At 50.7% G+C, this 27,951-nt stretch overlaps 10 protein-coding genes across 10 annotated transcripts, besides 6 other annotated features; 7 read left to right on the top strand and 3 right to left on the bottom strand.

Annotated features, from left to right (window-relative positions):
• Window positions 1-29: 29 nt before the first annotated feature.
• dspD (putative protein-tyrosine phosphatase) lies at window positions 30-2,159 on the top strand (the record flags this gene model as incomplete). The annotated part of the gene is made up of 1 exon (XM_001265843.1): window positions 30-2,159. The coding sequence occupies one exon, from the start codon at window positions 30-32 to the stop codon at window positions 2,157-2,159; it is 2,130 nt and encodes a 709-aa protein (XP_001265844.1).
• An 869-nt stretch (window positions 2,160-3,028) lies between these two features.
• Window positions 3,029-4,274, top strand: NFIA_035140 (putative S-adenosylmethionine-dependent methyltransferase; the record flags this gene model as incomplete). Its single annotated transcript, XM_001265842.1, has 2 exons — window positions 3,029-3,087; window positions 3,260-4,274. The coding sequence occupies 2 exons, from the start codon at window positions 3,029-3,031 to the stop codon at window positions 4,272-4,274; spliced, it is 1,074 nt and encodes a 357-aa protein (XP_001265843.1).
• Window positions 4,275-6,449: 2,175 nt separating this feature from the next.
• Window positions 6,450-6,473: a microsatellite.
• A 302-nt stretch (window positions 6,474-6,775) lies between these two features.
• Window positions 6,776-6,816: a microsatellite.
• Window positions 6,777-6,816: a microsatellite.
• Window positions 6,817-7,435: 619 nt separating this feature from the next.
• NFIA_035130 (putative C2H2 finger domain protein) lies at window positions 7,436-9,060 on the top strand (the record flags this gene model as incomplete). Its single annotated transcript, XM_001265841.1, has 2 exons — window positions 7,436-8,019; window positions 8,217-9,060. 2 exons carry the CDS (start codon window positions 7,436-7,438, stop codon window positions 9,058-9,060), a joined length of 1,428 nt encoding a protein of 475 aa, XP_001265842.1.
• A 794-nt stretch (window positions 9,061-9,854) lies between these two features.
• Window positions 9,855-9,923: a microsatellite.
• A 1,715-nt stretch (window positions 9,924-11,638) lies between these two features.
• Window positions 11,639-13,033, bottom strand: NFIA_035120 (uncharacterized protein; the record flags this gene model as incomplete). The annotated part of the gene is made up of 1 exon (XM_001265840.1): window positions 11,639-13,033. The coding sequence occupies one exon, from the start codon at window positions 13,031-13,033 to the stop codon at window positions 11,639-11,641; it is 1,395 nt and encodes a 464-aa protein (XP_001265841.1).
• A 219-nt stretch (window positions 13,034-13,252) lies between these two features.
• Window positions 13,253-13,290: a microsatellite.
• A 398-nt stretch (window positions 13,291-13,688) lies between these two features.
• On the bottom strand, window positions 13,689-14,366 carry NFIA_035110 (ribosome biogenesis protein RLP24; the record flags this gene model as incomplete). The annotated part of the gene is made up of 3 exons (XM_001265839.1): window positions 13,689-14,161; window positions 14,220-14,281; window positions 14,335-14,366. 3 exons carry the CDS (start codon window positions 14,364-14,366, stop codon window positions 13,689-13,691), a joined length of 567 nt encoding a protein of 188 aa, XP_001265840.1.
• A 268-nt stretch (window positions 14,367-14,634) lies between these two features.
• pam18 (putative mitochondrial DnaJ chaperone (Tim14)) lies at window positions 14,635-15,137 on the top strand (the record flags this gene model as incomplete). Its single annotated transcript, XM_001265838.1, has 4 exons — window positions 14,635-14,685; window positions 14,754-14,827; window positions 14,892-14,945; window positions 14,999-15,137. The coding sequence occupies 4 exons, from the start codon at window positions 14,635-14,637 to the stop codon at window positions 15,135-15,137; spliced, it is 318 nt and encodes a 105-aa protein (XP_001265839.1).
• A 1,949-nt stretch (window positions 15,138-17,086) lies between these two features.
• Window positions 17,087-19,848, top strand: atrR (transcription factor atrR; the record flags this gene model as incomplete). Its single annotated transcript, XM_001265837.1, has 6 exons — window positions 17,087-17,205; window positions 17,266-17,648; window positions 17,709-18,205; window positions 18,264-18,439; window positions 18,492-19,055; window positions 19,110-19,848. The coding sequence occupies 6 exons, from the start codon at window positions 17,087-17,089 to the stop codon at window positions 19,846-19,848; spliced, it is 2,478 nt and encodes an 825-aa protein (XP_001265838.1).
• A 712-nt stretch (window positions 19,849-20,560) lies between these two features.
• On the top strand, window positions 20,561-23,274 carry NFIA_035080 (ATP-dependent metallopeptidase FtsH/Yme1/Tma family protein; the record flags this gene model as incomplete). Its single annotated transcript, XM_001265836.1, has 2 exons — window positions 20,561-22,439; window positions 22,496-23,274. The coding sequence occupies 2 exons, from the start codon at window positions 20,561-20,563 to the stop codon at window positions 23,272-23,274; spliced, it is 2,658 nt and encodes an 885-aa protein (XP_001265837.1).
• Window positions 21,141-21,176: a microsatellite.
• Window positions 23,275-23,811: 537 nt separating the features above from the next.
• On the bottom strand, window positions 23,812-24,976 carry NFIA_035070 (DUF1295 domain protein; the record flags this gene model as incomplete). Its single annotated transcript, XM_001265835.1, has 2 exons — window positions 23,812-24,549; window positions 24,605-24,976. 2 exons carry the CDS (start codon window positions 24,974-24,976, stop codon window positions 23,812-23,814), a joined length of 1,110 nt encoding a protein of 369 aa, XP_001265836.1.
• A 643-nt stretch (window positions 24,977-25,619) lies between these two features.
• On the top strand, window positions 25,620-27,655 carry NFIA_035060 (DNA topoisomerase 3; the record flags this gene model as incomplete). Its single annotated transcript, XM_001265834.1, has 6 exons — window positions 25,620-25,736; window positions 25,824-26,002; window positions 26,057-26,226; window positions 26,294-26,616; window positions 26,672-26,808; window positions 26,866-27,655. 6 exons carry the CDS (start codon window positions 25,620-25,622, stop codon window positions 27,653-27,655), a joined length of 1,716 nt encoding a protein of 571 aa, XP_001265835.1.
• Window positions 27,656-27,951: the final 296 nt, after the last annotated feature.

Raw genomic sequence — 27,951 nt, 5'->3', positions numbered from 1 at the left:
GCAGATCCACTTCAAGGCCTTGGTCCATCATGCCTGTGCAAACCAGCCCACCGTCACTCCCGGACTCGTTCCCGTCCTTGATGTCGGTATTCGGTGGAATCTCGCCCAAATTCGCCGAGGGTGAGGAGCATAGCGCAGTACTCAAACCTCTCAGAGTTCCTCCACATGTTACCGTCAATACATCTCGGCGTCCACTTCCCTTTCGGCACCGGACGAGTATCTCGTCCGTGACTTCGGGATCCACAGATTCATCTCCTACTACCACTATCTCTACGTTCGACTCGCCATTGGCCGCAGACACCACTCCCAGCTCTTCACCCGAATCTCCATCGGCGATGCCATTGTCGTTTCCCAAATTTATGCCACCCTCGCGCAATATTGAACATCAATCACTCTCGGGAGAGCCAAGTACCATGTCGAAACCCTCGCAGGATGTACTAAGCCGAGCGCGTCCGGATTCTCCAGGTCGGCGGGCGCGCAATCTCAAGAATCTTTCCTTGAGAATGCCTCCGCCGTCGCAATCGGCGCGACCAGCTATCGCAACAGCCTCGGTAGTTGAGACAGCCTCCCAGCGCAATCTTTCCGCCCCACCCTCCCCCGCGCATATCCCTCCCAGAAGCAGTCGACGAAAGCCTGCAAATCTCACTATCCAAACTCCTGGATTTGACAGATCCTTCTCCAGCAATGTCATGGAAATGGTCCCACCAACACCTGGTGGCCTCCATTCCTTGAGACACACAGAGTCTTCGCCTTCTCTGACATCAGTGTTCTCGCCGTCTTTTGGTCCCAAGGGGGGCATGCAATTGCCGCGACCAGTGACGCACCATGGGAGCCGACGTCCGTCAGGAGCTTCGGAACATAATCTCTCGCCCCTTCAATCGGCCGTCGAAGAGGGCTCACCTGCGGGTGGAGTCCTGCATGAACTGGAGGAAGAAGAGGACCATCTGGACTCGAGAGAGTCAACCCGGCGAAACGAGCGCGGCTATCCGAATGGTCCTGTGCAAATATACGATTCCGGAGTCTATCTTTATTTGGAGCCGACGATGCAAGAGGCTGCTCAATTCGATGTTGTTGTGAACGTTGCGAAGGAAGTTGCAAACCCATTCGCTATTGCCCGAGGGAATAATGGAACGGTGATGAGCGCTTGGCGAAGTGCCTCAGCCGGCGCCAAACGCTCATCGACTGCGGAGCCGCCGACTGCGGTCTCGGAAGTTTCTTTCAAGTCTGCCTTGGAGTACCCCCCATCCGAGACTGAGTCTCCGGTCACGCCCTGCAGTGACTCTTCCCGGCCGGAATATATCCACGTAGGCTGGGACCACAATTCCGAGATTTTGGACGACTTATACCCACTGTGCGAGTTGATCGATTCCCGTGTTTCTGAGGGGAAGAAGGTCCTCATTCACTGTCAACTGGGCGCTAGCCGATCCGCCTCTCTAGTGATTGCCTATGGCCTTTACAAAAACCGGCACCTGGACTTTAATTCCATGTACGAAATCGTGAAGGGACGGAGTCGCTGGGTTGGGCCCAACATGAGTCTCATCTATCAATTGACCGATTTTCGCTCCAGGCTGCAGCAGCAGAGAGGTGCGTCCAAGCCTGCGCCGGAGGAATGGTTTGTGAATGGACCCCGAAGAGGCTCTGAACCCCAGCCTTCGAGATCTGGAAGGACAACAGAAGCGAGTCTCACTCCTCCAGGCGGTAGTAGCTGCAACTCAGGCTACTCTAGGCTCGCAACCCCAGCCAGCTTGTCACAAACATCCTCGGGTACTCTCTCTGTGCCCTCGACAGAGCGATCCACGCCCCCGTCAGTCAGCCCCTGGAGGATCCCCAAGTCTCTGTCTCACAAGCGAAGCTTGTCTCCTCGTCCTTTACCCCTTCGTCAGCGATTCGAAACGGCACAGACGGCTGCAAAGGATGTTGGGACGCGTTCTCTGGCACCGGCAGATTCCTTTGAAAAAGACACTGTCGAGGATCCGCTGGGCTTGTTTTCTCCACGGACGAGCCAATTCCTGGCGCCGTCTCTTGCTCCTCCATTCCCAGATGGGCTGGAAGATCGCCTTCCTGGCGGTCCTCCTTTTCGGACACAGACGGCAGACCCTCGGTCTCCCCCTCCTGGCAACGAGCGACTTATAATGAGGAATATTGATGAATTTTTATAAAACACTGCCTTAATGGTTTTTAAGACAGCCTGTCTCTGCCGTGATGCCTTGGGGTTACGTTGGAGAAATGATTCCATGACCTGATTCTTTTCATCATTCATTCTCTGAGCATTACTTACTTTCGCTCCTCTGTCTCTTTCCGCGTCTTCTTCGTCCCTCTGCTGGGCCACATTCTTTTATCTCCTTGATCTGTATTTCTTTTTCATTTATTCGCCATTCACTTCCACTTTCATTTGATCTTCCACTATTTACCCTTATGTTTACTATACTTTGATGACTCGATGACCAAAGCAGGCTTTGATGTCGTGATTTGCATTCTTATTCCCAGCCTTTATCAGCATTTCTTTTTCTCGACCAGTGAGTGACTGGTCGACTGGAGGTCTTATTGTTGCATTGATTCAGCATCGACTCGGTCTCGCATGCTTTTGTTGGTCGAACGGCGTCCGGGGTGTTTCAAAAGAACAAAGTGTGGCATTGTTTGCCTAATAACCTGTAATATTAGTGGTGTACTGTGACTGTGAGTTAGCCATGGCTTCAATATTTAGAAGCGTCTGGCGTGGTGCTTATTTTTGCACACTTGTTGGTGTGATTGCAACTCAAAGAAGGCGAACGCGGAATACCCATTGAACAGTATACTTGAAACAAATCCATTGAATGGTTGTCGAAATCCTTACTGAAGTAGATTACTGAGTCTTGTTGTAATTGCTGGTAGATTTGTCCACAGTAGAGGTCTTATCCACAGCGGGCCGAAACCCCGAGTAGACGGGCACTGATTTTGCGCTTCACGTCATCCAGTGATTCCTGTCCGTATCAACTTTTCATCGCCGCAGCCATAGACTACAGTAGCCATAGCACTGCACAGCGAAATCATGGCAGATGAGAATCATCCGGCACATCTGTCTCCCAGCGAACTGGGCACGAAGAATTAGTATGTAGCCGCATGAAATCGGCCTTTCAGAACATCTTCAAAGCCTACCCCGCGTACCCCTCCATCCGCATGTCAACAAGAAAATCACCAACACCACAAACAAGATGAATCGCTCAAACCGCCATGTCTATGAATCAGATTGATTCCCCTTGCTAATTGAACCTCAATGCAGCTGGGAAACCTACTACGCCCGAACCCTCACCCACCTCTCCAGTAAACACCAGCCAAACGCCCGACCAACCCCCACCGCCGACGCAGCTGTCGACTCCTCCGAACCCGAGTCCGAAACCGAATCTGTGGATGACGATGACGACCCAGGCACATCGTGGTTCTCCGAGCACAACGCCCCCGAAAAAGTCCTCCGCTTCCTAACGGACGAGAGCTTCCCGCTTGCGCCGTGCAATACCCTCCCCGCAACATCTACAGCTACAACCACCGCGAAAAAGCCGCTGAGCGATGAGGAGAGGCGCAGGCAGCCTAGCATCCTGGACCTGGGGACGGGGAACGGGAGTATGCTTGCGCTGTTGAGGAAGAGGGGCGGGTTCCGGGGGGTGATGGTCGGGGTGGATTATTCGGCGAGGAGTGTGGAGTTGGCGAGGGAGTTGCAGCGGTTGAAGATTCATTCGGCTTATTTGAGTGAGAGCGATTCTGAAGGGGAGGAACAAGAAGAAGGGCAGGAGGAGGAGGAGGATGTGGTTGTTTCGAACGGGGCGGAGACTGCGCAGGCGATTCCGGTCCCTGAGGAGGATAAGGAGATGACGATCAGGTTTGAGGAGTGGGATATTTTGAATTCGGACGGGCAGTTGGAGGAGGGGGGTCGGCTGGACTGGTTCCCGTATGCGCAGGGCGGGTTTGATATCGTTCTTGATAAGGGGACGTTTGATGCGGTTTCGTTGTCAGAGGAGGTGGTGGTTGAGGGGAAGAGCGAGGGGAAGGTGATCCAGCGCCGTGTATGTGAGCGGTATCCCGGTATTGCGCGCAGGTTAGTGCGCAAGGGCGGGTTCCTGGTTGTGACGAGTTGCAATTGGACCGAGGAGGAGTTGGTTCGCTGGTTCACAAGCGAGGAGGCCAAGGGTCCTGACGCTGATCGGTTGGAGGTCTGGGGACGTGTGGAATATCCCAAGTTTAGATTTGGAGGGCAGGAGGGCCAGGGTGTTTGCACGGTGTGCTTCCAGAGAGTGGACTAGATAGATCTTTGATATATATATGTTCATCATACAAAACATCATTCATGACACGCTAGTAAAAGTGGCTCTTCATAATGCTACATGCATGAGTTGTAACTTCTGAGACCTTTTTCGGGACGGCCACGACACACACCATCTCTTCCTGTTCTCCGGTGCCTCGCCCTCTCCCACAGGCACCAACCTCTGCGGACCTCTTCCTTTCCCTGCTACCGAATTTAGATCCCATTCACGATCCTCTCAATTGCAAAACCATTCTGCACTGCGGCCTGAAGAAAGCAACAATTGCTCGGCTCAGATCTCGTCCACGCAACATTCTCATGCTGAGATCGCATCCAGTAGCAGTCCGCAGCGGTCCTAAGGGTAAAGGCACCCTTATCCCCAAGAACGAAAGAGTCGTCGGAATGCCCCAATCGTGCGGTTGACCAGAAACATTGGTCTTTAGTGGTCTCGGGGATGACGGATGGTCCGTCGGGGTGACCTCTCCGCGACAAATGTAGCTACACTCCAGAGGAAGTGGCTAAACAGCTTTCAGCCTTCCTCGTCCTGATTCACCTTCCCTTCTTGCGACAGGGTCCCAATATCTTCGCCCCGTTCCTCACTCTGGCTAAGGCACGAACGTACCGTCATGGGATATATGAGGCAGGAATGCGCTCAAGAGATCCTCGGATAATTCTTCGCATTCTAGATCGATTTCACCTAGAGATTCGGGCGCTGGTGCAAAAACCGAAGAAGATGTTGGAGGATGGAGGGGTGCTTGCGGGGGAGGGGAAGAAGCCGAGTAGCGACATTGAGGAATTTGAGGCATTCCGGCGAAATGGTGGTGGTAGGAGTGGTCAAAGAAAGAAAGTTGAGCATTGTGTTAGAGCTGTGAGTCAATAAAGCTGTTCAGTAGCCCTGTGATTAGTTAGTAAGGAGCAAATGGTTCCGTTTTTGTTGATGAATCTGAAGCATTTCTCTGCTCTCCGGAATAAAATGGTGACTGAAAGTTGGGCATTATTTAGTTTGATGGGCGCCGAGTCGGCATGATATCTATCAATAGGTGTCTCTCGCTCCCTCGTAACTGAGGTGGACTGAAAATGAAGCCTTGGAGAGACAGTCCGTTTATCATAGTACCTCTCCTCTCGAGAGGTCCAGTAGGAAGTTCCTGGCGATCATGCTTGAGCAACGTAACTAAGGCATGCTGGGCTAGGTAGGTAAGCCAGGGTCAGGTGTCTCAATGGGTAAGAATGATACCGGCATGTAACAGTGAAATAGGCAGAGATACGTGTTTTCCCTATCTGGGATGGGATGGACACGGGGATCAGGTGTCCAATGTACTGTAAGGCATGGATGACATCATTTGTCTCTTCCCAAAGCCCTAGACCGGTCGATGGGAGAGCATCGCCAGCGAACCAGAGTACAAATTGTACGGCGTCAGTGACCAGAATTACAGTATGCCCATACGTGGACTGAACAGTGGGGTCAACATCCCATACAATCGATAGGATGAGGCAATTCCGATACGGGCAATGGGCGGTGCTGGTGGGGCAGCTTTTTAAGGAAGTCTCCGTAACTGAGTAAATTACCTGATTTATTACGCCTAATGATGTGATCTCCTGCTAAAGAGCCCGTGCGGATGACAGGGCAGCTGATCTCTTGAAGTCTTGCCCATAGTTCAGTATTCACATTCAGATCATTGGTGTTTGCACTGGTATTGCCCGATTTTTATGCCCTGTGTGCTGGAATTCCGTCCGAGCCAGTATCCCATCTAGATATTGGACTCGATCTACGCTGATGCTCGAAAAGTATTCTGGTAAGATATCATAAGCAGGTTCTCCCCAGGATGAGTGATATGAATTCCAGATTCAAAGTGGATCCTGAATGATCACATCGCTGCCAACTATTTACAACCCAAGTTATCTACTGCCATTTTTTCTTTGTCCTTGCAACTAAGGTAGCTGGTTGTATCTACGCCGTATTTCTTGCTGACTCTCGCCCTGTTTTGCCGCTGGCCCTTTCGGCCCCTTTAGTCAGGAACCTGTGTGATATCAAATCAAGTTGATCGGAACTCTTTTCTTCAGCCAGGGGAGTTCATCACTTTTTTTTTTTTTTTTTCCTTTTCTTTTCCTTTCCTCTCTTTTGTCAATGTTCAATAATAATTTTCCTGCAATCCTCAAGCTTCATTAATCTTTCTTTTTACTTACTTACTTACTTACTTACCGTCTGATCAATTGCATTCCCTCTATTCAGTTCCAGTGTACTGCTCAGTGTCCAGAACCCCCGCATCGCCTCGACTAGCGAATTTCCGCTGGAGCCAAAAATCCCCCCCGCAAAAAAAGGAACTGACAATCTTTAAAGCACGTACAGTACGGAGCACATAGCAACTATTTGATTATTATTTATTATCATTATTAGCATTGGCATTGGCATTATTTATTTAGCATTCTCCATTATTACTAGTTAAATGTTTTACCGTACGGTTCATGTTTGATCTTGATTTTATATCGCTCATTGATTATTATTAGTAGTAGTAGTAGTAGGTAGTAGTAGTATAGTATTAGTATTACCTAGTGGATTACCTAGTTGCAGCAGCAGGTGGATTATTTCCTGACTTACTTATCCAAAGGTACCTGGACCTCCTCTTGCTTGTCCACCAAATACCACGTACCTACTTACATCTACTCCGTACTGCTGCTGCTTCTCTCTTTCAGCTTCTCCTCTTTCTATCTTTCTTTTCCTTCTTTCCCTTTCTCTTCCTCCTCCTACATTTCCTCTCCTCTTCTCTTCTCCCTACATATCGTATCCTCTCATCCTCTGCACTCTCTAGTTTCTGGCATTCTATCTACTTTCCAATTGCTCATCTCGTCATTTGACTTCCAGTCCATATTACTCATTCAGCCTCCCCAGACCAATTCCAGGTGACTTTCCTCTTATAACCGGCCCAACCACACCACCCTCTCACCACTTTTTTTTTTTGGGACCATCACGACCAAACCTTAAAACACACAAGAAAAAAAGAGTTGCCTTACCTACTGCCTTGTGTTCACGGGGCTCTCAGCGATAAAGTTCGAGAGTCCACGTATACAGCATGGCTTCATTCAAGGTATTTCACCTACCTTCTTTTACTTTTCTCGTATCTTCTCTCTACATATCAGTCATGAGCCATGAATGACCACGTTAAGATGACCGCGCTAACTGATGTGCCTGCTCCCTATTCGAAGGAATTATCCCTGTCCCGACCACTACCTCAATCCACTCCTCGTCACCATGCCCACTCCATATCCCTTGGAGCGGTCAATCATAACCACCGTGTCACTCGTCGGAAGAGTGTCACCACCGCTGCTGCTGCGAATGCCGCCGCCGCGGTCGCCGCATCCATGAAGGACACCAATGGGGAACCGATAGGTGTGCCGATGCCTTCTCACCGTCGAGGCAGCACCAGGAGGGGCCTGGAATCCACTTCGGTCGGAGCTCTCTCCGGCTTCGGCCACTATCTCTCTCGGAGCATGAACAGCCCCAGCCAAGAACCCGCGGTCGCTCGCAAACCCTCGCCCAATCATTCCAACAACGGCGCTTCTTCCGTCGCCGCAGCTGGCGGCGAGGAGAGTAGTTCGGATAACAAACCCGTCAACACCAAAAGTCGAAACCGTCGGGCCAGCGAAGGATCGCACTTGGTCAAAGGCGAAGGAAAGCGCGCCTTGGCGGAACTACGCTGCGATCGCTGCGGGAAAGGGTATAAGCATGGCAGCTGCTTGTCCAAGCATATGTGTGTATACTCCCCCCCAAATGCCATCCTGCAGCCTGGATCGAATCGGAGCAATGCGCCATGTCGGCTCTGTTGCAAGGTCGCCCTCGTGGTCATTCAGCTCCCCGCGTCTCCCCAAATCCCTTTCCCCCCTCTGAGGCTTTCTCACCCCTCATGGCGATACCAGTCGGTTGACGTTTGTGGTCGAAAATCTTTAGGTGGGAACATGACCCGGCATGGGCCATTACGTCGAAGCTACTGATCTCCAAGCATCAGCAAGTTCAGCTGCTGGAGGCCGCGAGCGTCCTGGTTAACATGAACCAGAACGGTCCTTCAGAAGGCGCCGAAGCCGAGTCCGACCAGTCATCTGCGTCACCCGACACCTCGTCGGAGCTTCGCGACGGCATCAGCTCGGCGGAAACTACCCCTCCTCCTATGGATGAGGACGACGAGGACGAAGAGGACATGGAGATGTCGGGCATGCCCGTGTTCCCGAACAAACGATACAGTGTGGGCAACGTATCGGCTCACTTTTCCCACTCCTACCAGTCTGTTCCCTCGAGCTCGTTCAACGGTGATGCTCCCCTGCATTCGCCTGCCTTTTCGTACTTCCGGCACTCTAGCATCGACACCCGGCCTTCTACCGCCGAAGCCAAGTTGCATGAGGACGATGAAGCGGATTTGGCCGCTGCCATTGGCCTCTGCAATTTCGGAACGCCGCGCACTGGACCTGTGCCGATGTCCCCTGGCATTCCCCCGGTGCCCCCGCTCCCGTCTCGGTACCTCGATCAAAGCAACGGTACTGGCAGCATTAGTCAAAGCCTGGACCCTGCCGCTACTGCCAATGCCAATTCGTCCCTCACCGAGTCCACCCCGAACATCTTCCTCTCTGTATCATATAACCCATCACTCTCCTACAAGGTCTCCGACGAGCGGGAAGTGAAAATGGGTGATGCGGATCGCGTGCAAAGGCAGAACCGCAATGCCGATGTTGACTTCAGCAACCGTCCTGCTCATGCGGATGACGATGACGATGGCGTCTTTGGTCGCATGGAGGAGTAAGGGGTTTGCAGGTACCATTCTCCCACTGTGTGCCGCATGTTTCCCTTTAGCCTTCCTATTATCTCATCTGTCCTATCCTTGAGGGTAGATGACACAGCTGTGCCCCAGTTTGTGGTATTTACGATGATGTATGAGCATTGCTTTTGTCCCAGCCATTTGTCCGTGGTTTCTGCGTTTTTTTTGGACTTAGCATCCCCGTTCGCGTCTAGGATAATTGTCAGGAACTGTATACCCGAGGCTTGCACCTTGATACCACCTGACTACCTGGGCTTTTGAGATGCATGATGGATATTACTGGCCTATTCAGCTGCGTCGCATGGGCTCTTCCTATTGACCTAACGTCATATTTTTTATATCCTTCCCTCATTATACCTTTTCATTGTTCTCGTCTTGGTACAAACCATCTCATGTATCATTGGTCTCAGGATGCCCATCCCCGGCATGTTTCCTTTTCCATATACAACAGGACATACCTCATTTGCCGATGTCTACGACTGTCCGCTTTTCCTTGTTCTATGTATACAAATCCTCTGTCGAGTGAGTTGTCAATACGACGATATCATACCTTATCAAGCATTCATGTGACAACTGTAGAAGTGATTAGATGGTGTTGTAGTGGAGTAGCATTGATGTGTTATGGAGAATTCGTGCCAGCACATCCACAATCCAAAATAAATACATGAGTCAACAGAGATCGAACTTCACGTGCGTCCCGAAATCAGATAGCACCAACCATGCAAGTACAAAAACGATAAAACAGGCCCAGTATCCACGCAATGCATCATCCATTCCCGGTCATATTATCATGGTCATATTATCATAGTCATAATATCATGGTCATAATATCATGGTCATAATATCATAAGACATCGACCTCGTTTCGGGGATAACCATAGTCAACCCTTCCTCCTAGCAACTTCTCCTTCTCCTTTGTAAGATACTGCCTGTGTCACCATTGCATCCTTCTTGTCGGCAGTAGCCAATTTCAGCATAAATGCCCGTTTTATGCAGAGAATGCGTCCATGGGCGAGCAAAGGGACCTGTTTCCGTGAAGACGGACTTCCATGTGTGAGTGGAGAGGGAAGGTCTCGCTGATTGCATAGAGCGAAGACGAGATGAGTTTCGAGTAAGCCCCAGTTAAGAGTCCGAGAGTCAGGCGGATGGAGATGTATGTCGCCGCTTGTATGTTCTAGCAAGCAGCTTTGCGCGACGACGTGATGATGAGAATCCGAGAGCCAATGATCCAGGTTGAGATTCAGTTTGTGTTAGAGACGGAAGGCATGTGGCTCGAGAAATGGAACATAGTTTCTCTGGTCATGAGCTTCGCGATGTGAGAGTAGAGAAGGAAGTCTTTCGAGCCCGTAAAGCAGAAGGTTGTGGTCTGTGCCAGATAGAGAGTCTGGTTGTTCGAATTGATGATCCTGATCGAGGAGGGTTGCTAATGAAGAGCCCGTTGCGTTTGAGGCAGTGGCTGATCTTACCATTGGATTGATATTGCCTGTGGCTTGATTCTGAAGGTCTGATATCCTGTGCAATAAGATTGATGCGTCTGTTTCTGCGGAGGGTAGAGCCGGTATGACGACTGGTGTGTTGCTTCCTGCGGCGGCAGTAGGTTAGAGCTGAAGAATGTGCTAGAGCTCCCTTACTCACCTGTTCCTGTGCTGGGTTCTGACATGATAGTATCGGCATTTATCCATTATGGGCAGTGCCAGCAGCATAATGCATTCATCCTAGGGGATCGCCCGGATGTGCTCCAGAAGAAGCAGTCCAGCAGGGTTGAATAGAAGTTGGATGGGGGTTAAGGAGAACGACGCAACTCCAATATTTTGAAGTTTAGACTGAAGTAGCCCTTGAGACTGCGACTCGAAGTAGTCAGGTTGAAGCGTTGTTACACTGATCACCGGCTCGAGGTTGCAAAGTCGCTTCATGTGTTATGGCTGAGTGATGTGGCAGAAAAGCTTTGACCAGGAGCACTCAGCGGAGAGAAGAGTCATTGCGAGACAAATGAAAACAATATGAATCTGTCTGAGTGCTCGCATGGACTGCTTGCACCGAAGTGTTTTGTCAAGGTGTAAAACGTGGTGTCGTCGGTGGTCAAGGTATAAACGTGGTATTGCCGGGCTCAGTCTCGGACCTTCAACAAGACGAGCAGTTTTTTTCTCAAAGAGAGAACAACCAATAGTAACTCATTCACGGAGGGCAAAGTACTACCACCCGCGTCAGAAAATGAATCGCAAGGCAAGATCTGGGAAACTCACTCGACAACCACGCTTTACGTGCCGTACCGTCACTCACTCCCGAACTCCACCGCCAGACGCACAACTGACACCATGTCTCACCTTAAAACTACCCCGACCCGCAAGAAGTCGTGGCGACCCAAGAGCGGCCGGGCCAGCATTCACAGGAAGCAACCAGGCTGCGAGACCGGGAGGTCCAGTCCGAGGACTGGCCCTATCAACCGACCTTGCCTTCGGCTCCTGAGGAATGACTGGCCCAAGAAGAAAGGGGAGGATACGGAGGCACACATCTCGGTCCCAGTCGAAAACTGCGAAGTCAGACCGGCGCAGTACTAGACGAGCTAGTACTGGCCGTAGTAGTAGTAAGGAGGCGGTTGGCTGTACATGAGTTGCTGCCAGCCGTACGGCGACGGATACACACCCATAACAGGTGTGGGAGCCGGGCGAGGACCACCAAATTGCCCGTGCCTCGCGTCTTGCGACGGGACCCTGTTGCCTACAACAAGAGGCGCCCGGCTTTGATTCGGCACTGGAGGGTCACAGGCGGTTGGACGAGCTGACGGGGAGGGCGCTTCATGCGCCGCCCCGTTCAGACCTTCTTCCCGCTCCCTGAGTCTCCTTGCGTAGCGCTTCCTCTTGGCCTGGCTGGGTCGCTTGCGTCTCCGACTGCCAGAGGTAGGCGCGCCTTCTGCGTCGGCCTCTGGCTCTTCGGCCACCTGTGAACCTGGAGAGTCAGGGACCGCCGAAGCGGTATGGCTCTCCCAACCGGCGAGCAAAGCACACACAACTTGGAGCACCAAGATTGGTGACAGGTTCTCCGGACGGCGGAGCACGAGGGCCCACTTCCGGGACGGGTGGAGAGCAGACGAACCGACTATATCGGACGCGCCTTGGGCGGTGCCCGTGAGTCCATCGACGACGCCGTTGGGATTGACTTTCAGCCCTTTGACGGTGCAGGAATCCAGTTCCGGGGACACTGCGACGATCCGCTGGCGCTCCAAACGAGAGATCGCTTTCTCCACCTCAGGATGGATACTCACGAATCTCCACGTCTGTTGCTCTTCCAACGGGGCCGTAATCGCGGATCTGGTGAGAGCGTCAACATCGGAGCTGGACACGGCAACCCCCGAGGGCATTTTGCCTTCGACCAGAGCGTCCACCTCTTCGTACAGAGATGGAGCACTGTCGGCCGCAAGGTAGTGGGCTACCTTGGGTGTACCCTCGAGAAATTGGCCGAGCCAACCGAGTTTATCTCCCAGTGCGGAAACACCAAAAGAGACAAGTCCCTTGCAAAGGAGCGCAATGAAAGCCAATAAACCCCATGCAACGACCAGACCGACACGAGAAGACGACGCGGGCGAGTTTGATGCCGCCGTGTCGCAGTCCACGGGACCGGAGTCCACGCAGATCTGCAATACGTCGGCCTCCTCCCACAGCGGGATAGCCACGCTGATTGTCGACTTCCGCGTGCCGGTGACGTTCGGGAAACCTACATGGGCCGCAGGACTTGGGAAACCAGTCGAGCGGACGTACAGGAATTCCTTGTGCCCAGGAGCCGTGTACGTGGAGGTTATGGCCTCCGCCAGGTCGTAGATCCCCTTGGCCAAAGCCGTTGCACCTACGGCGTCGGATATGGTCCTCACGAACCTCCCGTGAGAATCATTGTTTCCTGGCACTTGGAAGAATGATCCCCAGAGAGTGAGGAAGATAAATCCTCCGACAAACGGTAAAAGCATTTTCTGTTCTCTACAGTACGTTAGCCACCAACACTCGAGTGAGCTTCGAACGGAGAACAAGAAAAGAGAGCACAGCAAAGCTGCTTAATACTTTTTTTTTTTTTTTGTTTGTTTTAAATTGTTTAAAACGGCGCAGAAAAGCAGTCTGATTTGCTAGTGAGAGTTGTCTCGGTGATTAATGATCAGTGTTGAGGTAATAAGCTTGGTGACGATGAAAGAGAGAGAAGAGAGAAGAGAGAAGGAGAGGAAGAGAAGAGGGGGAGGAGAATGCCTGTGAGCAACACTTACTGTATGTCGATGGCAACTCTCATTCACTATCGAAGGTGAATGTCTCGACAGTGAATGCTGTCAGGGTGGCTGGCAGGTGAGCTGGTGCAAGTGAGTGAGAAACACCCCATATATGAGGGATAGAAACACAAGCAAGCAAGAAATTAGTGTCAAGCCTTGTATTTGAATAGAAATGAATCATATATGAACACCAGAAGGGCTGGAAAGGTCACATATAGGACAAATGCTCGTGATAAGGTCCTCAGGATATGCTTTTGTGATAGAAAACGGTTGAGACACAGAAAGAAACCTAACTCCACCATGTAAACCCAAGATATCATATCTGATGAAAAGGAAAGCAAGAAATAATTCAGCAAAGAGAAACCCCCTAGTCGAGGTCCATTTCCTCCTCGACACCTCCATCCACCAACAGTCTTGTCTTCTTCCTCTGTCTGAGCTTCTCCTCGCCGACCACTCTGCTTGATATCTTGCTGACATCCAAAGGCTGGCCCTCTTCTCTCTCCCGCAGTTCCTTGCGGATGAGGTGCTCGCCCTCCGCAACGACCCTGCGGTCTTCCTCGCGCTTGCGCTCGCGGGCCAGCTTGCCGCCCAGCCTGCGTTTTGTGAACGCACGCTCTCTGCGGGCTCTGATCTCCTCCACTCTCTCCATGGCCTTGATGGTAGCAGCAACCAGGTTTCTGTCGTACTTGACGGGGGTGTTCCGCTTCTTGGCGAACTGAGACAGCACCAGGGACGAGTCGACAATCATTTCCTTTCCGCGGGCGGCACGGTGAGTCTTGGTCCACTTCAGCTTTCGGGGTTGACGCTTCATCTTGAAGTTTGCATGACACTTGCTCCGACCTGCAACCGAGTTAGATCTATTGTCGTGCGTGGGGTGGACGTAGAACTGAGTACTGACAGAATCGGAAAGATTTCGCATCGTTGCGGACGAAGGTGATACCCTTGCTCGGGTATACGGGCCTGTTTGACGAGTCAGTGTTGGATCCTAAAATCTGTAATCAGACGGATATTACCTGGAGCAAAAATGACAAGTTTCTACCCTCATCGTGATGTTATAGGGACTGGTTTATTGCAGAAAGTTGTTATCGTGAAAAAGGCGGCTCGAAAATCCGTAGAAACTTTTACAAAGCTTCGAAGCGTGGAGGAGACGGCGCTAAACCCAAATAGGCATCGCGGCGGCGGTCCGATTTTTATCTCGACAGCGCTCCGATTTTCTCCAACGTCAGAACTTCGATTGCCATCTCGAATTCATAACGCATCGATATATTGCTTGAGCTGTTCCCCGATCTGCTACGTCTGCAGCCCACTTGAGCATGGCTTCGACTTTCACTATCGGCCTTGGTGTCGCTACAGCGGCCTTTCTGGTAAGGAAGGAGTTCTGGATGTTACTTTGCGATACTCAGTCGGCTGACTGCTTCTTTCTATTCTGCAGGGTCGCGCTGGTTACGTCGCTCTTCGTCGCTACCAGGGAGGTATGAACGCTATGGGAAAGGCATTTTACAAGGGGTAGGTCCCATCCGCCCTGATCATATAGTTAGGACGAGTCGAAGGTTGGCTGACAGATGCTTAGAGGATTTGAGCCACGCATGACCCGTCGTGAAGCAGCCCTGATCCTGGAACTTCCGTACGTCTACTAATCCGTCCCTTCCACCGTCCAGTTTGACTAACAGAGCTCAGCGAGCGGACTCTCAACAAGGAGAAGGTCCGCAAGAAGCACCGCCAACTGATGCTGCTGAACCACCCTGATCGTGGTGGAAGCCCTTATCTCGCAACCAAGATCAACGAAGCCAAGGAGTTTTTGGACAAGCACACATGATGAATTCCTCTATTATCGGTAAATCGCTCTCGACAAATCCGGGACCAATGTCGGTGTGCTAGGATTCTGATCTCGTTTCGAGTATCCGTTCGTCCATTGTACAAAACATGACTTTTTGTGGGTGCATAGCGTGGCGTTTGGTTGGATTTTGAGGACGGGATATAATCATACTTATAATCCCCCGGGCTCCTTTTCGGAGATGTATATTTTAACCGCATATGTCCTGACGACATCGCCGCTCTTGATTGTTTAGTTCTGTGCTTCATAATTGTACTTGACTATGCATATTCGAATCACACTGCATTTGAATCTTATCCGCCCTGCACAGTCACTGGACGCTTGAGAACAATGCCGAAAGCGATGCTGATGAGTCTTGATCCCTGTCGACGTCGATCATTGACAAGGGATGGCTGTGTACTGTCTCAGACCGAACAAATGACACACACTCTGCCAAGGAGATTGAAGGATAACGAATACGGCCATACGAAATACGAATACGGTTATCCCTGAGGACCGGATGACAATAAACAGTGACTGAACAAAAGAAGAAATTAGGCAGTGGACTGGGGACTCCGTACTCTAGTAGATAGCCCCTAGTGATGACTTTCGTTGTAGACTCATTCAAACACAACTGCGTCGACCACGGGATCCGTTTGTGATACTCTATGGATCGTAAATCCTGGATCCTGGATGATTCATGGCTCATGAGGCCATCAGAAACTCGGAAGGGGGGGAAGCACATGACCACCGCCACTCTAGATAACCCACCGGGTTCCAGCGATGGAAGGCGGAACCTCAAAATCCCTAAATTCCTTGCGGTGATTTCGCTCGGATTTCGGGGTTAACGGCTTCCGTTGCGCTGATCCCGCTTAGTCGATTGTAGTTAGTCGCGGAGGGAAAGAGTAGGAGAATAATCAGTGTTTAGTCTAGTCTAATTTCTAGTTGAAACGCTGAACCACGGGAGACGGACTTTCTGTTCAGCGTCTCCGACTAGATAGAGTTAGAACTCTGGAAATTATTAATCGGTTGATAGCAGAAACAAAAGGAACAACGCTCAATCTGTATGGTCAGGAAGCTTCAGCCCAAGTCTTCTGTGAGAGCCTGTAAGAATTTAGCTGCACTTTAGTCTCTCAACTAAGCGGACTTGGTCAACCAAAGGCAACACCGTTTGATACGTAACTGCAATCTGCAAACCGAACTATGATTCCTTCTCTCTTCTTTCAACGAATTTTATCTTCTTCTCCTGTCCTTGTTGCCTACATGGTACTTAATCAGTAGCAGTTCTAATCTGCAGCTGACGAGAGAGAAGGATTTTCTCATTCCCCACCTTTGAAGGTGTAGTATTTGGGCTCGCCACGTGCTTGCCTCGGGGCAAAGATCGAGTAAGCCAGGTCTTTGATTCATCCTTTTATTCTTTCTCGACAGCCTTTACCGCCTCTACCAGCGATTTCGCGCTGGATGGCGAACGTCATCGACCATCTCTAGTCACTCATTTTGCAATCTGTCGATTTGGAGCGAATACCAACCTGCTTATCCTCTACATCGGCCTCCGAATCTAGATACCGAGACCCCGCATTGATCAGATCACTCGAGTCAAACGCCTGTTTAGCTCCACTCTGCCATTGGAGAGCTACTTGCGACAACAGGCATCATCGGCCATACATGCAACTGCGATGGACGGTATAGGGGACGGAACAGAGAGCATGGGCTTCGATATGCCCATGCTAATGAATCAGCAACCTCATTTGTTCGGGTCATACGGACATGATGGCTCTCCCGTCGCTCCCATTTTCTCCAATCCCACCTTTCATGATGAACCTTCAATCGGCGCGGCGGATGATAACAGTGATGCGAAACGCAGAAGGATCGCGAGGGTGAGTGGGGACGCATCTCATGCTCTGAAGTCGAGCTCACCCGTTGACTTACTGTCTTTGAGGTAGGCCTGCGACATGTGTCGGAAGAAGAAGATCAAATGTGATGGGAAGATGCCCAAATGCTCGCATTGTACCAACTACAAGACGGATTGTGTGTTCACCCAGGTTGAGAAAAAGCGGAATCCTCCTAAAGGGTATGCTTACTTCTCTGCTTCTCGTCTGAATGCCTTATGCTGACTTTCCATCGCGATTAGTGCCAAATATATCGAGGGCCTCGAAAACCGATTAGGGAGGATGGAGTCTTTACTGCGTCTTTCTGGTCTCTTGTCAGAAGACGATGGAGGAAAAACAGACCTTGGAACGCTGGAGAAGCGTCTTGCTGACCGGTATCACACAAGCGGTTCGAATACTCCGCATAATCCACAGAAGATCAACATCCCCAGCCAAAGTCAGACCGCTATGTCACAGCAAAATAGCTCATCGCACTATTCAACTCCACGCTTAGAGTCTCAATCAAGCCCACGGACAGCTGCTACGTCCCCGGAATCGCAAAAGGAATCAGAGACGGAGGTTGAGGGCCTGTCAGACATGATGTGTTCCCTCGTAACAAATAATTGCGGGGAAACGCGATACATCGGTAAACATCTCGATAACGTACATGTTGGTAGGGATAAATCACTGACCGTCCTGATCACAGGTTCGTCATCAGGTTTTTCGATCTTCTCTCCCAAAGGCATCCAGTGGGTTAATGAGAAAACGGGCGACACCTCATTTCAAGAAATGATCTCATCGGCCTATGTAGATGATAACAAATGGATGTACTGGAAGCCTGAAATCTTTAGCGATATATTTGCTCGCCGCGTGTTCAAGCCGTTGCCACCGAAGGATGAAGCTATGTCGCTTTTCAAAGACTTCTTCGATAACTTCAACTGCATGTTTCCGCTCTACCATGAGCCGACTTTCATGCACCTGGTCGAACGACAATATTCCCGAGATCCTTACGAAGGTTCGGGCTGGTGGGCCAGCATCAACGTTGTGCTAGCCATTGCTCACAGATTACGAGTTATGAGCAATCTGGTCCCGCAAGAAGAGGACAGGAAAGCCTGGCTGTATTTGAAAAATGCCATGGGAGTGCTGACGGAACTGACCATGCGGAATACGGATCTTCTCAGTGTTCAAGCACTGCTTGGAATGGTAAGTTCTAGACAATGTCAAGAACGCATTGCCGTTGGGTGTGCTGACAGCAAATTAGTCTCTTTTCTTACAGGGAACTCCAAACCCCCAGCCGTCCTTCTTCTTGGTTGCGGCGGCAATCAGACTTTCTCACAGCATCGGCCTCCATAAGAGAGGTTCTGGCTTCGGTCTAAACCCAGTGGAAGTTGAACAGCGAAAGAGAGTTTTCTGGATCGCCTATCTTCTTGACAAAGAGTAGGTAGAACTAACCACAAGTATCTTGCACTTGTGCTAATCTGCCGCATAGCATTTGTCTCCGCTCCGGGCGTCCGCCGGTACAAGACGACGACGACATGAATGTGGAATTACCAAGCGACGATCCACCCGACAACATCGGCAATGTCCCATTATCTGACGGTAGAAGCAAGTTTAACTTGTTCCGATCCATGTGTCGCTTCGCTACTATCGAAAGCAAGGTGTACAAACGGCTTTACTCCGCCAAGGCGTCAAAACAGTCTGATGGAGAGCTTCTGAATACCATCGGAGAACTCGACAAGGAACTTGAAGATTGGAAGGACAGTATCCCACTGGATTTTAGGCCAGAACATGAGATCAAGGCTTCGCACACACCTCTCATTCTCCATGTGGTTGTCCTACATTTCGCCTACTATAACTGTTTAACGACCATTCACCGTATGTCTGTGCATCACGGTTATTGGACAAGTCGTCTGTCCAATTACGCCATCCAGGGCCTGAATGCCAGGCCCTTGAATCCTAGGGTCTTCTTATCGGCGGTACTCTGTGTGACTGCTGCCAGGGCGTCTATTAACCTCATTAAATACATTCCGCAGGGTGATTTCGCATGTGTCTGGTGAGTGCATTGTCTCTGGAAAAAAGATATTGCTTCTAAGCTAACAATACTCAGGTTGATACTATACTATCCCGTGTCGGCTCTTGTCACACTCTTTGCCAATATTCTCCAGAATCCCAGTGATGCTCGCGCGCGGTCAGATGTCAAGTTGATGAATGTAGTCGTCAATTTCCTGTCGACCTTGGTCTCGGATGAGTCGAACGGCAGCATCAAGCGGATGCTTGGTCTATGCGGGGAATTCGAGAGGATTGCGAAGGTGGTCCTTGATAAAGCTGAGAAGGAGTCATATTCGAAAAAGAAGCGCAAATCACCCGAGGAACCGGTCAACCTACAGCAAAGTACCCCCGAAGAGCATCCCGCACCCTCACCCTCGACGACGCAGCCCACTCAGGCGCCGTCAAGAAATGTCCCAATGTCGTCGCCATTGTTCGCTGAAAATCCAGGTGATCCCGGCTGTAATACTATGGCCGACGATGCAGGAGGTTTTGCCTCCAATCGTGAAATCCCCGGGACGACTGGTATCTCAACCAATATCCCTCCCAACATACAGGCTATGCCCGGTATTGGACAGGATTACCAGGACATGTTGAGTCCCGATCCGCTGGAAGGTGTCAGTTTTGCCGATCAACCACCATATTCGGCTACCGCAAGTACCCCTTTGTCATCCTTTCAGCAGCCCTTCGTCCCTCAAGATTTGTGGCAGATGCCGATGACCATCGAATGGGACTGGGCAGACATGTCAACAAATTTCCCGGTCTTCGACAGCAACGGTCCACCCCACGGTGGATTGTGATGACAGCCTAATATTGATTAAAACCGAATAACGAATCGGACACCAGCGTGGGAGGCTTATTTGGGCTCAGGAGAGCATCGGAGTTAACGGAGTCAAGCCGGGCTTTCTCTACTCGCTCGCTGCGGTGCATTTATTTTCTTTTCTTTTACATTCTCGGGCATAAAAGGCGTTTATGGCTTGTGAAGAAACTCGACAACACTCCACTTGCTCATCTTATCCATTGGACAATGTTTATCACGATTTGTACAAAATAGTAGAATGCCTCTGGTCAAGGCGGAAAGGAAGGGTTGACTTCAATATGAAACAGATACATACTCATATAAACGACGTCTAACAATATGCCTTGAACAGATGAATGTGTCTGTTTTAAATGACCCGAAAGGTCAAAGATAACGCGTAATGGATCTATTTCGAACAACCATACCTAAATCATACTGTAAAATCATGTCCGTTGAGATTCCGATGCGACCTTTCTGGTTGCGATCGATGAGTCAGCAAACCAGCGGAACTGCGAAAAATCCCAGGCCGACGGAAGGTGTCAATGGCTGGCGGCGAACTGCATCCGCAAGAGCTCCTCTCAGGCCCGAACAAACATCTCCTACCTCTTCCTTGTCTCATCTAGAGCCTCTATGGCTTCCGCGGACTTTCTTTCTAACTGAAGTGAGCCTAATTTAATTCTTTGACCTCGCCTTCGGGCTCATCTACCTCGTCCATGGCCACCTTACTCAGACGGCCAGGCAATCTTGCTCGATATTCGAGGAGAGCCGCAGAATGCATCAATCGCACACGTCCGCTGTCTGCGCGTGTTTCGCAGTCGAGATTATCATCGTTGATCACGGCCCACCGTGCTAGGACCTATGCTACTGGAACCCCCGGGGGTCCGAAGCCCCCGAACGACAAACGCGGCCAGAACAAAGCAGCGACGGGACCGGGGAAGGACGGCGGGAAACCTGGAGATGGGAAGACGCCGAACGATCCCGAGTCTCCTCTTAGCAAGGAGGAGCAGGAACAAGTCAATCTATTCGTCGACCACCTGAAGAACAAGGTGCCGCCATCGCAACATCAGATGCTGGATGATATCCGGACACTGTTGCTAAGGGAGGGGTTACCGGCGGAGATGCGGCAGTTCATCGAGAAGCACGTTCAGTCCGGAAGGCCGGCATCTCTGATGGATTATGTCAAGTTAACACGATACATGTCGCAGCACATGACCGACTACGCCTACAAACTGAACCAGATTGAGGAGGAACGGAATAAGGAGAAAGCCAAGTCAGAGGGCGGTGCACAGGGCGAGCAGCAAAAGCAACAACAGCAGCAGGAGCAGCAGCGAGAGCAAAAGAAGGGTCGAGATCAGGCGAACAAGCAAACACCTCCGAATTTCCGGACTTTCGAGATCAAGTTCGACCCCGCCTCGTTTTTGATCACCTCGCTCATCACCTACTATGTATACCGCAGCTTCTTTCCTGGGGAAAACAGCAAGGAGATCACATGGCAAGAGTTTAGAGCGAACTTCTTCGACAAGGGTCTTGTGGAAAAACTGACCGTTATCAATCATGCCGTAGTCAAGGTGGACTTGCACCGCGACGCGTTGGCTCGGGTATACCCTGACTCGCCGGCGCTACAGCCGAATTTCCACTATTACTTTAGTATTGGTTCCGTGGATAGCTTTGAGCGCAGGTTAGATGAAGCTCAGCATGAGCTTGGGATTCCAAGCTCCGAGCGGATTCCCGTCGCCTACGTTGACGAGGTACCATGGCTTACCACAATTTTGTCCTTCGCTCCTACACTTTTCCTGATAGGTTCTTTCTTCTGGCTGTCGAGACGTGCCGCCGGCGGTGCAGGTGGTCAGAGCGGGATCTTCGGTATGGGAAGGAGCCGGGCCAAGCGCTTCAATCACGAAACCGATATCAAGATCAAGTTCTCCGACGTTGCGGGTATGGACGAAGCAAAAGTCGAAATCATGGAGTTCGTCAGCTTCCTCAAGACTCCTGAAAAGTTCCAGAAACTCGGTGCCAAGATCCCTCGCGGTGCCATCCTGTCAGGTCCTCCGGGTACGGGTAAGACGTTGCTCGCAAAGGCCACTGCTGGTGAATCCGGCGTACCTTTCTTCAGCGTCAGCGGTTCCGAGTTCGTCGAGATGTTCGTTGGTGTCGGCCCTTCCCGTGTCCGTGATCTTTTCGCCAACGCCCGGAAGAATGCCCCTTGCATCATCTTCATCGACGAAATCGATGCTATCGGTAAATCTAGAGCCAAGCAGAGCTTCGGTGGAGGTAATGATGAGCGGGAGAGCACCCTGAACCAAATCCTGACGGAGATGGATGGTTTCAACACTACGGAACAAGTTGTCGTTCTCGCTGGTACCAACAGACCCGATGTCCTCGACAAGGCTTTGATGCGGCCTGGGCGCTTTGATAGGCACATTGCTATCGACAGACCAACGATGGAAGGCCGGAAACAGATCTTCCGCGTCCATCTGAAGAAGATTGTGACCAAGGAGGATATGGATTATCTTGAAGGCAGACTGGCTGCTTTGACACCTGGCTTCGCTGGTGCTGACATTGCTAACTGTGTCAATGAGGCAGCTTTGGTTGGTAAGTTTCAAAACTTTGGTCTGTGGGTGTCCAGCAATGCTAATTTTTCTCATTAGCGGCTCGTGAGAACGCCGAGTCCATCACCATGAAGCACTTCGAGCAGGCTATCGAGCGTGTCGTCGGCGGTTTGGAAAAGAAATCACTTGTGCTCTCTCCTGAAGAAAAGCGGACGGTTGCTTACCACGAGGCTGGACACGCCATCTGTGGCTGGTATTTCCGTTGGGCCGATCCCCTGCTCAAAGTCTCGATTATTCCTCGGGGTCAAGGAGCTCTGGGTTACGCACAGTATCTGCCAGCGGGTGGTGACACATACCTGATGAACGTAAACCAGCTGATGGATCGCATGGCTATGACTCTGGGAGGCCGTGTCAGCGAAGAGCTGCACTTCGACACGGTTACCAGCGGCGCCAGCGATGATTTCAACAAAGTTACCCGCATGGCAACGGCCATGGTAACCAAGTTCGGCATGTCGCCCAAGCTCAAATACATCTACTACGAGGAGGACCCTCAACAGCAGCTTCACAAGCCCTTCTCCGAGGACACCGCTCGGGAGATCGACAGTGAAGTCCGCCGCATCGTCAATGAGGCATACAACCAATGCCGCGCTCTACTCACTGAGAAAAAGAAGGAAGTTGGCATTGTCGCCGAAGAGCTCCTGGCCAAGGAAGTCCTCAGCCGTGATGACATGATTAGACTCCTCGGTCCCAGACCCTATCCCGACTCTGGCGAGTTCGCCAAGTACTTTGGTGCCGCCCATGGACAGACCATTGCTCCTCCGGAGCCTACGCCGCCGATTGAAGGAGGTTCCGAGGATGGTGCTAAACCGCCCTCGTAGACGATGAACTATAGAAACAACGGGTATCCATGGTCAGGCGAGGAGGGTGTTACATGTTTCTTTATGTCAGGATTTGTATTTATTGAACGACTGAAGCCTCTCCGCTGTATTCACATCTTATTCTCCCCATTGGTTTCACTTGTATCATAAATATTAGGATTTTTGTGGTATCTCTGCATTTCCCTTCCTCTTCACTCATCTCGCTCGCGTTTCAACTTCAGATTTTTGACTTATCTAAGTGTACTCCTGTATATTTTGTAACCATCTAGTCCTGGGTGGTGGAATATCATTTGACACAATTAGAACGCTATGTGACTTGAGTTTCTCATTCTTTTGAAGTCTGGGTGTAGCAGCCTTGTGTTCCCCTGGTAGCTTGATATAGCGGACCAAATACTCCAACCAGAAACAGATATCAAATTTCACTCAAAACTAACAATATATATATTAAGAAATTTCAGTCCCCCAGTACCCCAGAGATTAAAAGTAACAAGAATTAATCGACAGAAATCCTGCATCGGAGACCCCAATCCTCTCCCATCACTGACTTTTCTTGCCCTCCTGCGTCGCAGTGCCTGCCGACTCAGTCTTGGACCGAGGGGTCTTCTTCTTGCTGCCATTGTATTTGGGCTTGACAGAAAAGCGAGGAATGAAGCGTCCCACACGCGCCTGATACTCGCTGTACTCAGGGTACTTGCCTGCACTGATCGACTCGGTGAGCCGGGTGCTTGACTGGAAAATGAGCATGTAGCCCAAAACGCCCAGTCCAGTCCACTGGATGTAGCTGTCGGTGCGGTAGCAGTTCCACAGGTACAGAGTGAGCCAGATGGCTTGCTCGGCGACAAAATTCGGGTGACGGGACAGTGACCAGAGGCCGCTAACGACGAAGCCGCGCTCCAGGTCCTCGGGAGTGAATTGGCCCTTGTACTGGTCGGGGATGCGAGCTGTCTTCTGGTACTCCTTCTTTGCGCTTTGGAAGTTCCATTGCTGCTGGTCGGCGAAGTATTCGATGATGAGGAAGAAGAATGCAAGGCGCGAGAAGATAAGGTCGGGGAGACCGAACGGTTCAACTCCAGGGAGGCGCGAGAGGAGAATGAAGTTGTAGGTAGGCGCCGTCACGAGGAGAAGCAGCATCGGCTGAATGAAGCTGACAAAGGTGACGTTGAGCAGGAAGAGGAGGAACCGGTTGTTAAGCCGAGACTTCACGATCTCCCAGCGGTAGTCCTCAGAACCGATCTGATAACCTCCCTTGCGCCAGTAGTTGAACGTCAATCGGATCTAAGCGGAGTTAGAGTCGGCGGCAGATACAAAGTCCTCGTGTTAATATACTTACACTCCAGAGCAAAGTGATGAGTGCGATGGTATCCAAGCTCTGATTCTTAATGCCCCACATGCGCGCCCAAGCGACAAAGTGCACATTATACACAGACGGCAGGATACTCCAAAACCGATCAACCTGCGAATAGTTGCGGTTGAATTCCGCTGCCACGACGAAGAGCACCCACAAAACCAAAGTGAACCCGAGCGCCGAGATAAAAGGGTTTGTCGAAAGATAAATATCCTTCAGAGCGTCCACATCTTTCGTTGCGGCGGCCACTTGCAGCTGCGCAGGAAGCGTTGTCAACTGTGACAGGAAGGGCAGCACGGTGCGGTTGAAAGAGGCACAGTCCACAACAGAGTGAACTTGAGAAAGTGGGATCGCCATTTCGAACGACTTCAGAGCAGGTGTCGCAGTTTGAAGTTATTGGACACCCGACGGTGATTCTGTATGTTTTTCTTGTCGATCGAGGAGAATCAAAACATCGAGGCAAAACAAAGAGATGGATGCCATCATGACAACGCGGACGAGCGCTCTCATTGGACAGCACGCTTACCGCTTTTGGCGAAGAACACTGGGGGTGATGACATTGGCTGCCTCAGGCGTCAAGGCTCTCAGGCATACAGGCAGAAATCTACTATCTCCGTTTCTGGAAGTTGATCGCGTCTTTTGCGCGTCTCGATTGTTCCTCTACTCGAAGAAGCAATGATGTTGAATTCATGACAAAAGTGTCAACAAGGGCGGATCGAGTATGGCATAAACGAGGCTTCTTGAATTGACAGGCCATTTGCTATGCCTGTTCCAAGGATTCTCTGCGTGGCAGAGAAACCTGCCATCGCTAAAGCTGTGGCTCAGCATCTTTCCGGGGGTTCCATGCAAACTGTGAGTGACCGTTGGCTTGAGCCGGCACGGGCTATTGAAGTCACATATACTGAGATAGACATAGATATCTATACATGGTAATAAATATGTGAAGAACTATTTATTTGAGTTCAATTTCGGTGACCCCTGGGGCACCTGCTCAGTCACAATGACCAGCGTCCTGGGACATTTGATGGCCCTCGACTTTGAGAGCCAATACAAAAGCTGGCTCTCATGCCCACCTGGCGCACTCTTTGAAGCTCCTGTGCGCGAATTTGTGGAAGAAGTACGCAATATCAACTTCTTTTCGGTCGTCACGGGCCTGGTCATGGGTATCTCTTGAAGCACGCAGCAAGGCTAACTCTGGGTATAGGACAAGAAGCCAATCGCCGAAAACATTAAGGAGCAGGCCAGAATGTCGAGGGCTCTATTTATCTGGACCGACTGTGATCGAGAGGGAGAGCACATCGGTACCGAAGTCCGCAAAAAAGCCAAAGAAGGGAACCAGCGTATCCTGGTCAAAAGAGCTCGATTCAGCAACACAGAGAGGGCGTGAGTGTATATGGATGAAGCTCTTTTTCATCAGCAATGCTCACCCGATAACAGGCATGTTCTACGGGCTGCTCGGGCCCTCATAGACGTGGATGAGAACCAAGCAAATGCAGTTGCTGCCAGAATCGAACTCGACCTTCGAATTGGTGCTGCATTCACGCGACTGCAGAGTCTTCAACTGCAACGTATGTGTGCTGATCTGGCAAATAAACTCATCAGTTACGGTACGTAGTTGGCCTACCTTTGAGCTTGTTTGATGCCAGTATCAATCTAAGCTGACTCAATCAACAGGATCATGTCAATTCCCCACCCTGGGCTTTGTTGTTGATCGATATCTACGAGTGAAGAATTTCAAGCCGGAAACTTTCTGGGGAATCAAGGTGGTGCATGTCCAGGAAAGGAAAAAGGTCAACTTCTTGTGGAGGAGAGTCCATCTTTTCGACAGGGCGGCCGTGACCGTCATGCTGGAAAGGTGTCTGCTAGCAAAGACGGCTAAAGTGACAAAAGTCAACCAAAAACCCACCAGCAAATGGAGACCTCTGCCGTTAACGACGGTGGACTTACAGATGATGGGCAGCAGGTACCTTCGCATGGACAGTTCGGCGGTCATGAAGGTATGTTGCTGTACGACGTGCTTAAGCTCTCACCAGCAAGCTTATTCAAGATTAGGCTGCAGAATCTCTCTATACCAAGGGTTACATCAGCTATCCTCGTACTGAGACGGATCAATTTGACAAAGGGATCGATTTGAAGAAGTTAATTGAGAAGCAATACCCTGATACTAACTGGGGTGAATACGCCCGAGGGTAAGAGTTCTTTAAATCAGACATTCTCTGACATTACTGACTCTCTCAACTATGAAGTCTCATCAATGGCGCGTTCAAAACTCCTCGTTCCGGGCGCCACAATGACCGCGCGCATCCACCTATCCACCCAGTATGTTGGGTCTCACCAAGTGCACTGAACTCTGACGAGAAGAAAGTCTACGAGTTTGTAGTCAGGCGATTCCTCGCATGCTGCTCCGATGACGCAAAGGGTCAAAGCACCGAGATTGAGATCCAATATGGCGACGAGAAGTTTCACGCCAATGGACTGGTCGTTCTAGAGAAGAACTACCTTGAAGTTTACGTATACGACAAGTGGGAGAGTAGCCAACAACTGCCCAACTTCCGAGTGGGTGAAGTTTTCGTGCCGACTGAAGCCAACATGTTCGAGGGCAAGACAACGGCCCCCAACTACTTGACCGAACCAGAACTCATCGGGCTCATGGACGCGAACGGAATAGGGACGGACGCCACCATGGCCGAACACATTGCCAAAATCAAGGAACGCGAGTATGTCGCCGTTCATTCGCGAGGAAGTGGTCGCAACGCTGTGAAGGAATTCATCCCAACTCGCCTAGGTATTGCCTTGGTGGAAGGCTATGACAACGTGGTCGCCAATCTACCGGATAAACCGTCTCTCAGCAAACCATTTCTGCGTAAGGAGATGGAGCTCCGTATGCGTGAGATCTGTGCAGGCTCCAAATCGCGCCAGGAAGTTGTTCAGGAGAGTCTGGACATGTACCGCGAGGTCTTCATTCATACCCAGAGACGTATCGATATGCTGAAGGCTGCCTGTCGAAAATACCTGATTGAGCAGGCCACTGTGTGAATTTGTTGTTGAGGACTTCGGTTCGTTGATTTGGCGTTGAGGCTTGCAGTGGCCTTTTTGACTTTACAATTATGATACCCTTGATCGATTAGAGTTTGCTTTCGCCAGAGCTGAATCAACATGAAAGATCCCACATTTGCAACTGCGTGAACCGATATGACTTGTCCCAAACAACCAAAACTCAATCTCAGATGGCAGAAACTAACAAAACAACTCACGTGAGCACCAACTCCAGGATTCTCCAAACTATATCAGACAAAAGACAAGTAATTCAGGTGGCACAAAGAGCCACAAGC

The sequence above is a fragment of the Aspergillus fischeri genome, genomic scaffold (assembly GCF_000149645.3).
Source record: "Aspergillus fischeri NRRL 181 1099437636247 genomic scaffold, whole genome shotgun sequence".
Taxonomy (NCBI): Eukaryota; Fungi; Ascomycota; class Eurotiomycetes; order Eurotiales; family Aspergillaceae; genus Aspergillus; species Aspergillus fischeri.
This window is presented reverse-complemented; position numbering and strand designations above follow the sequence as displayed.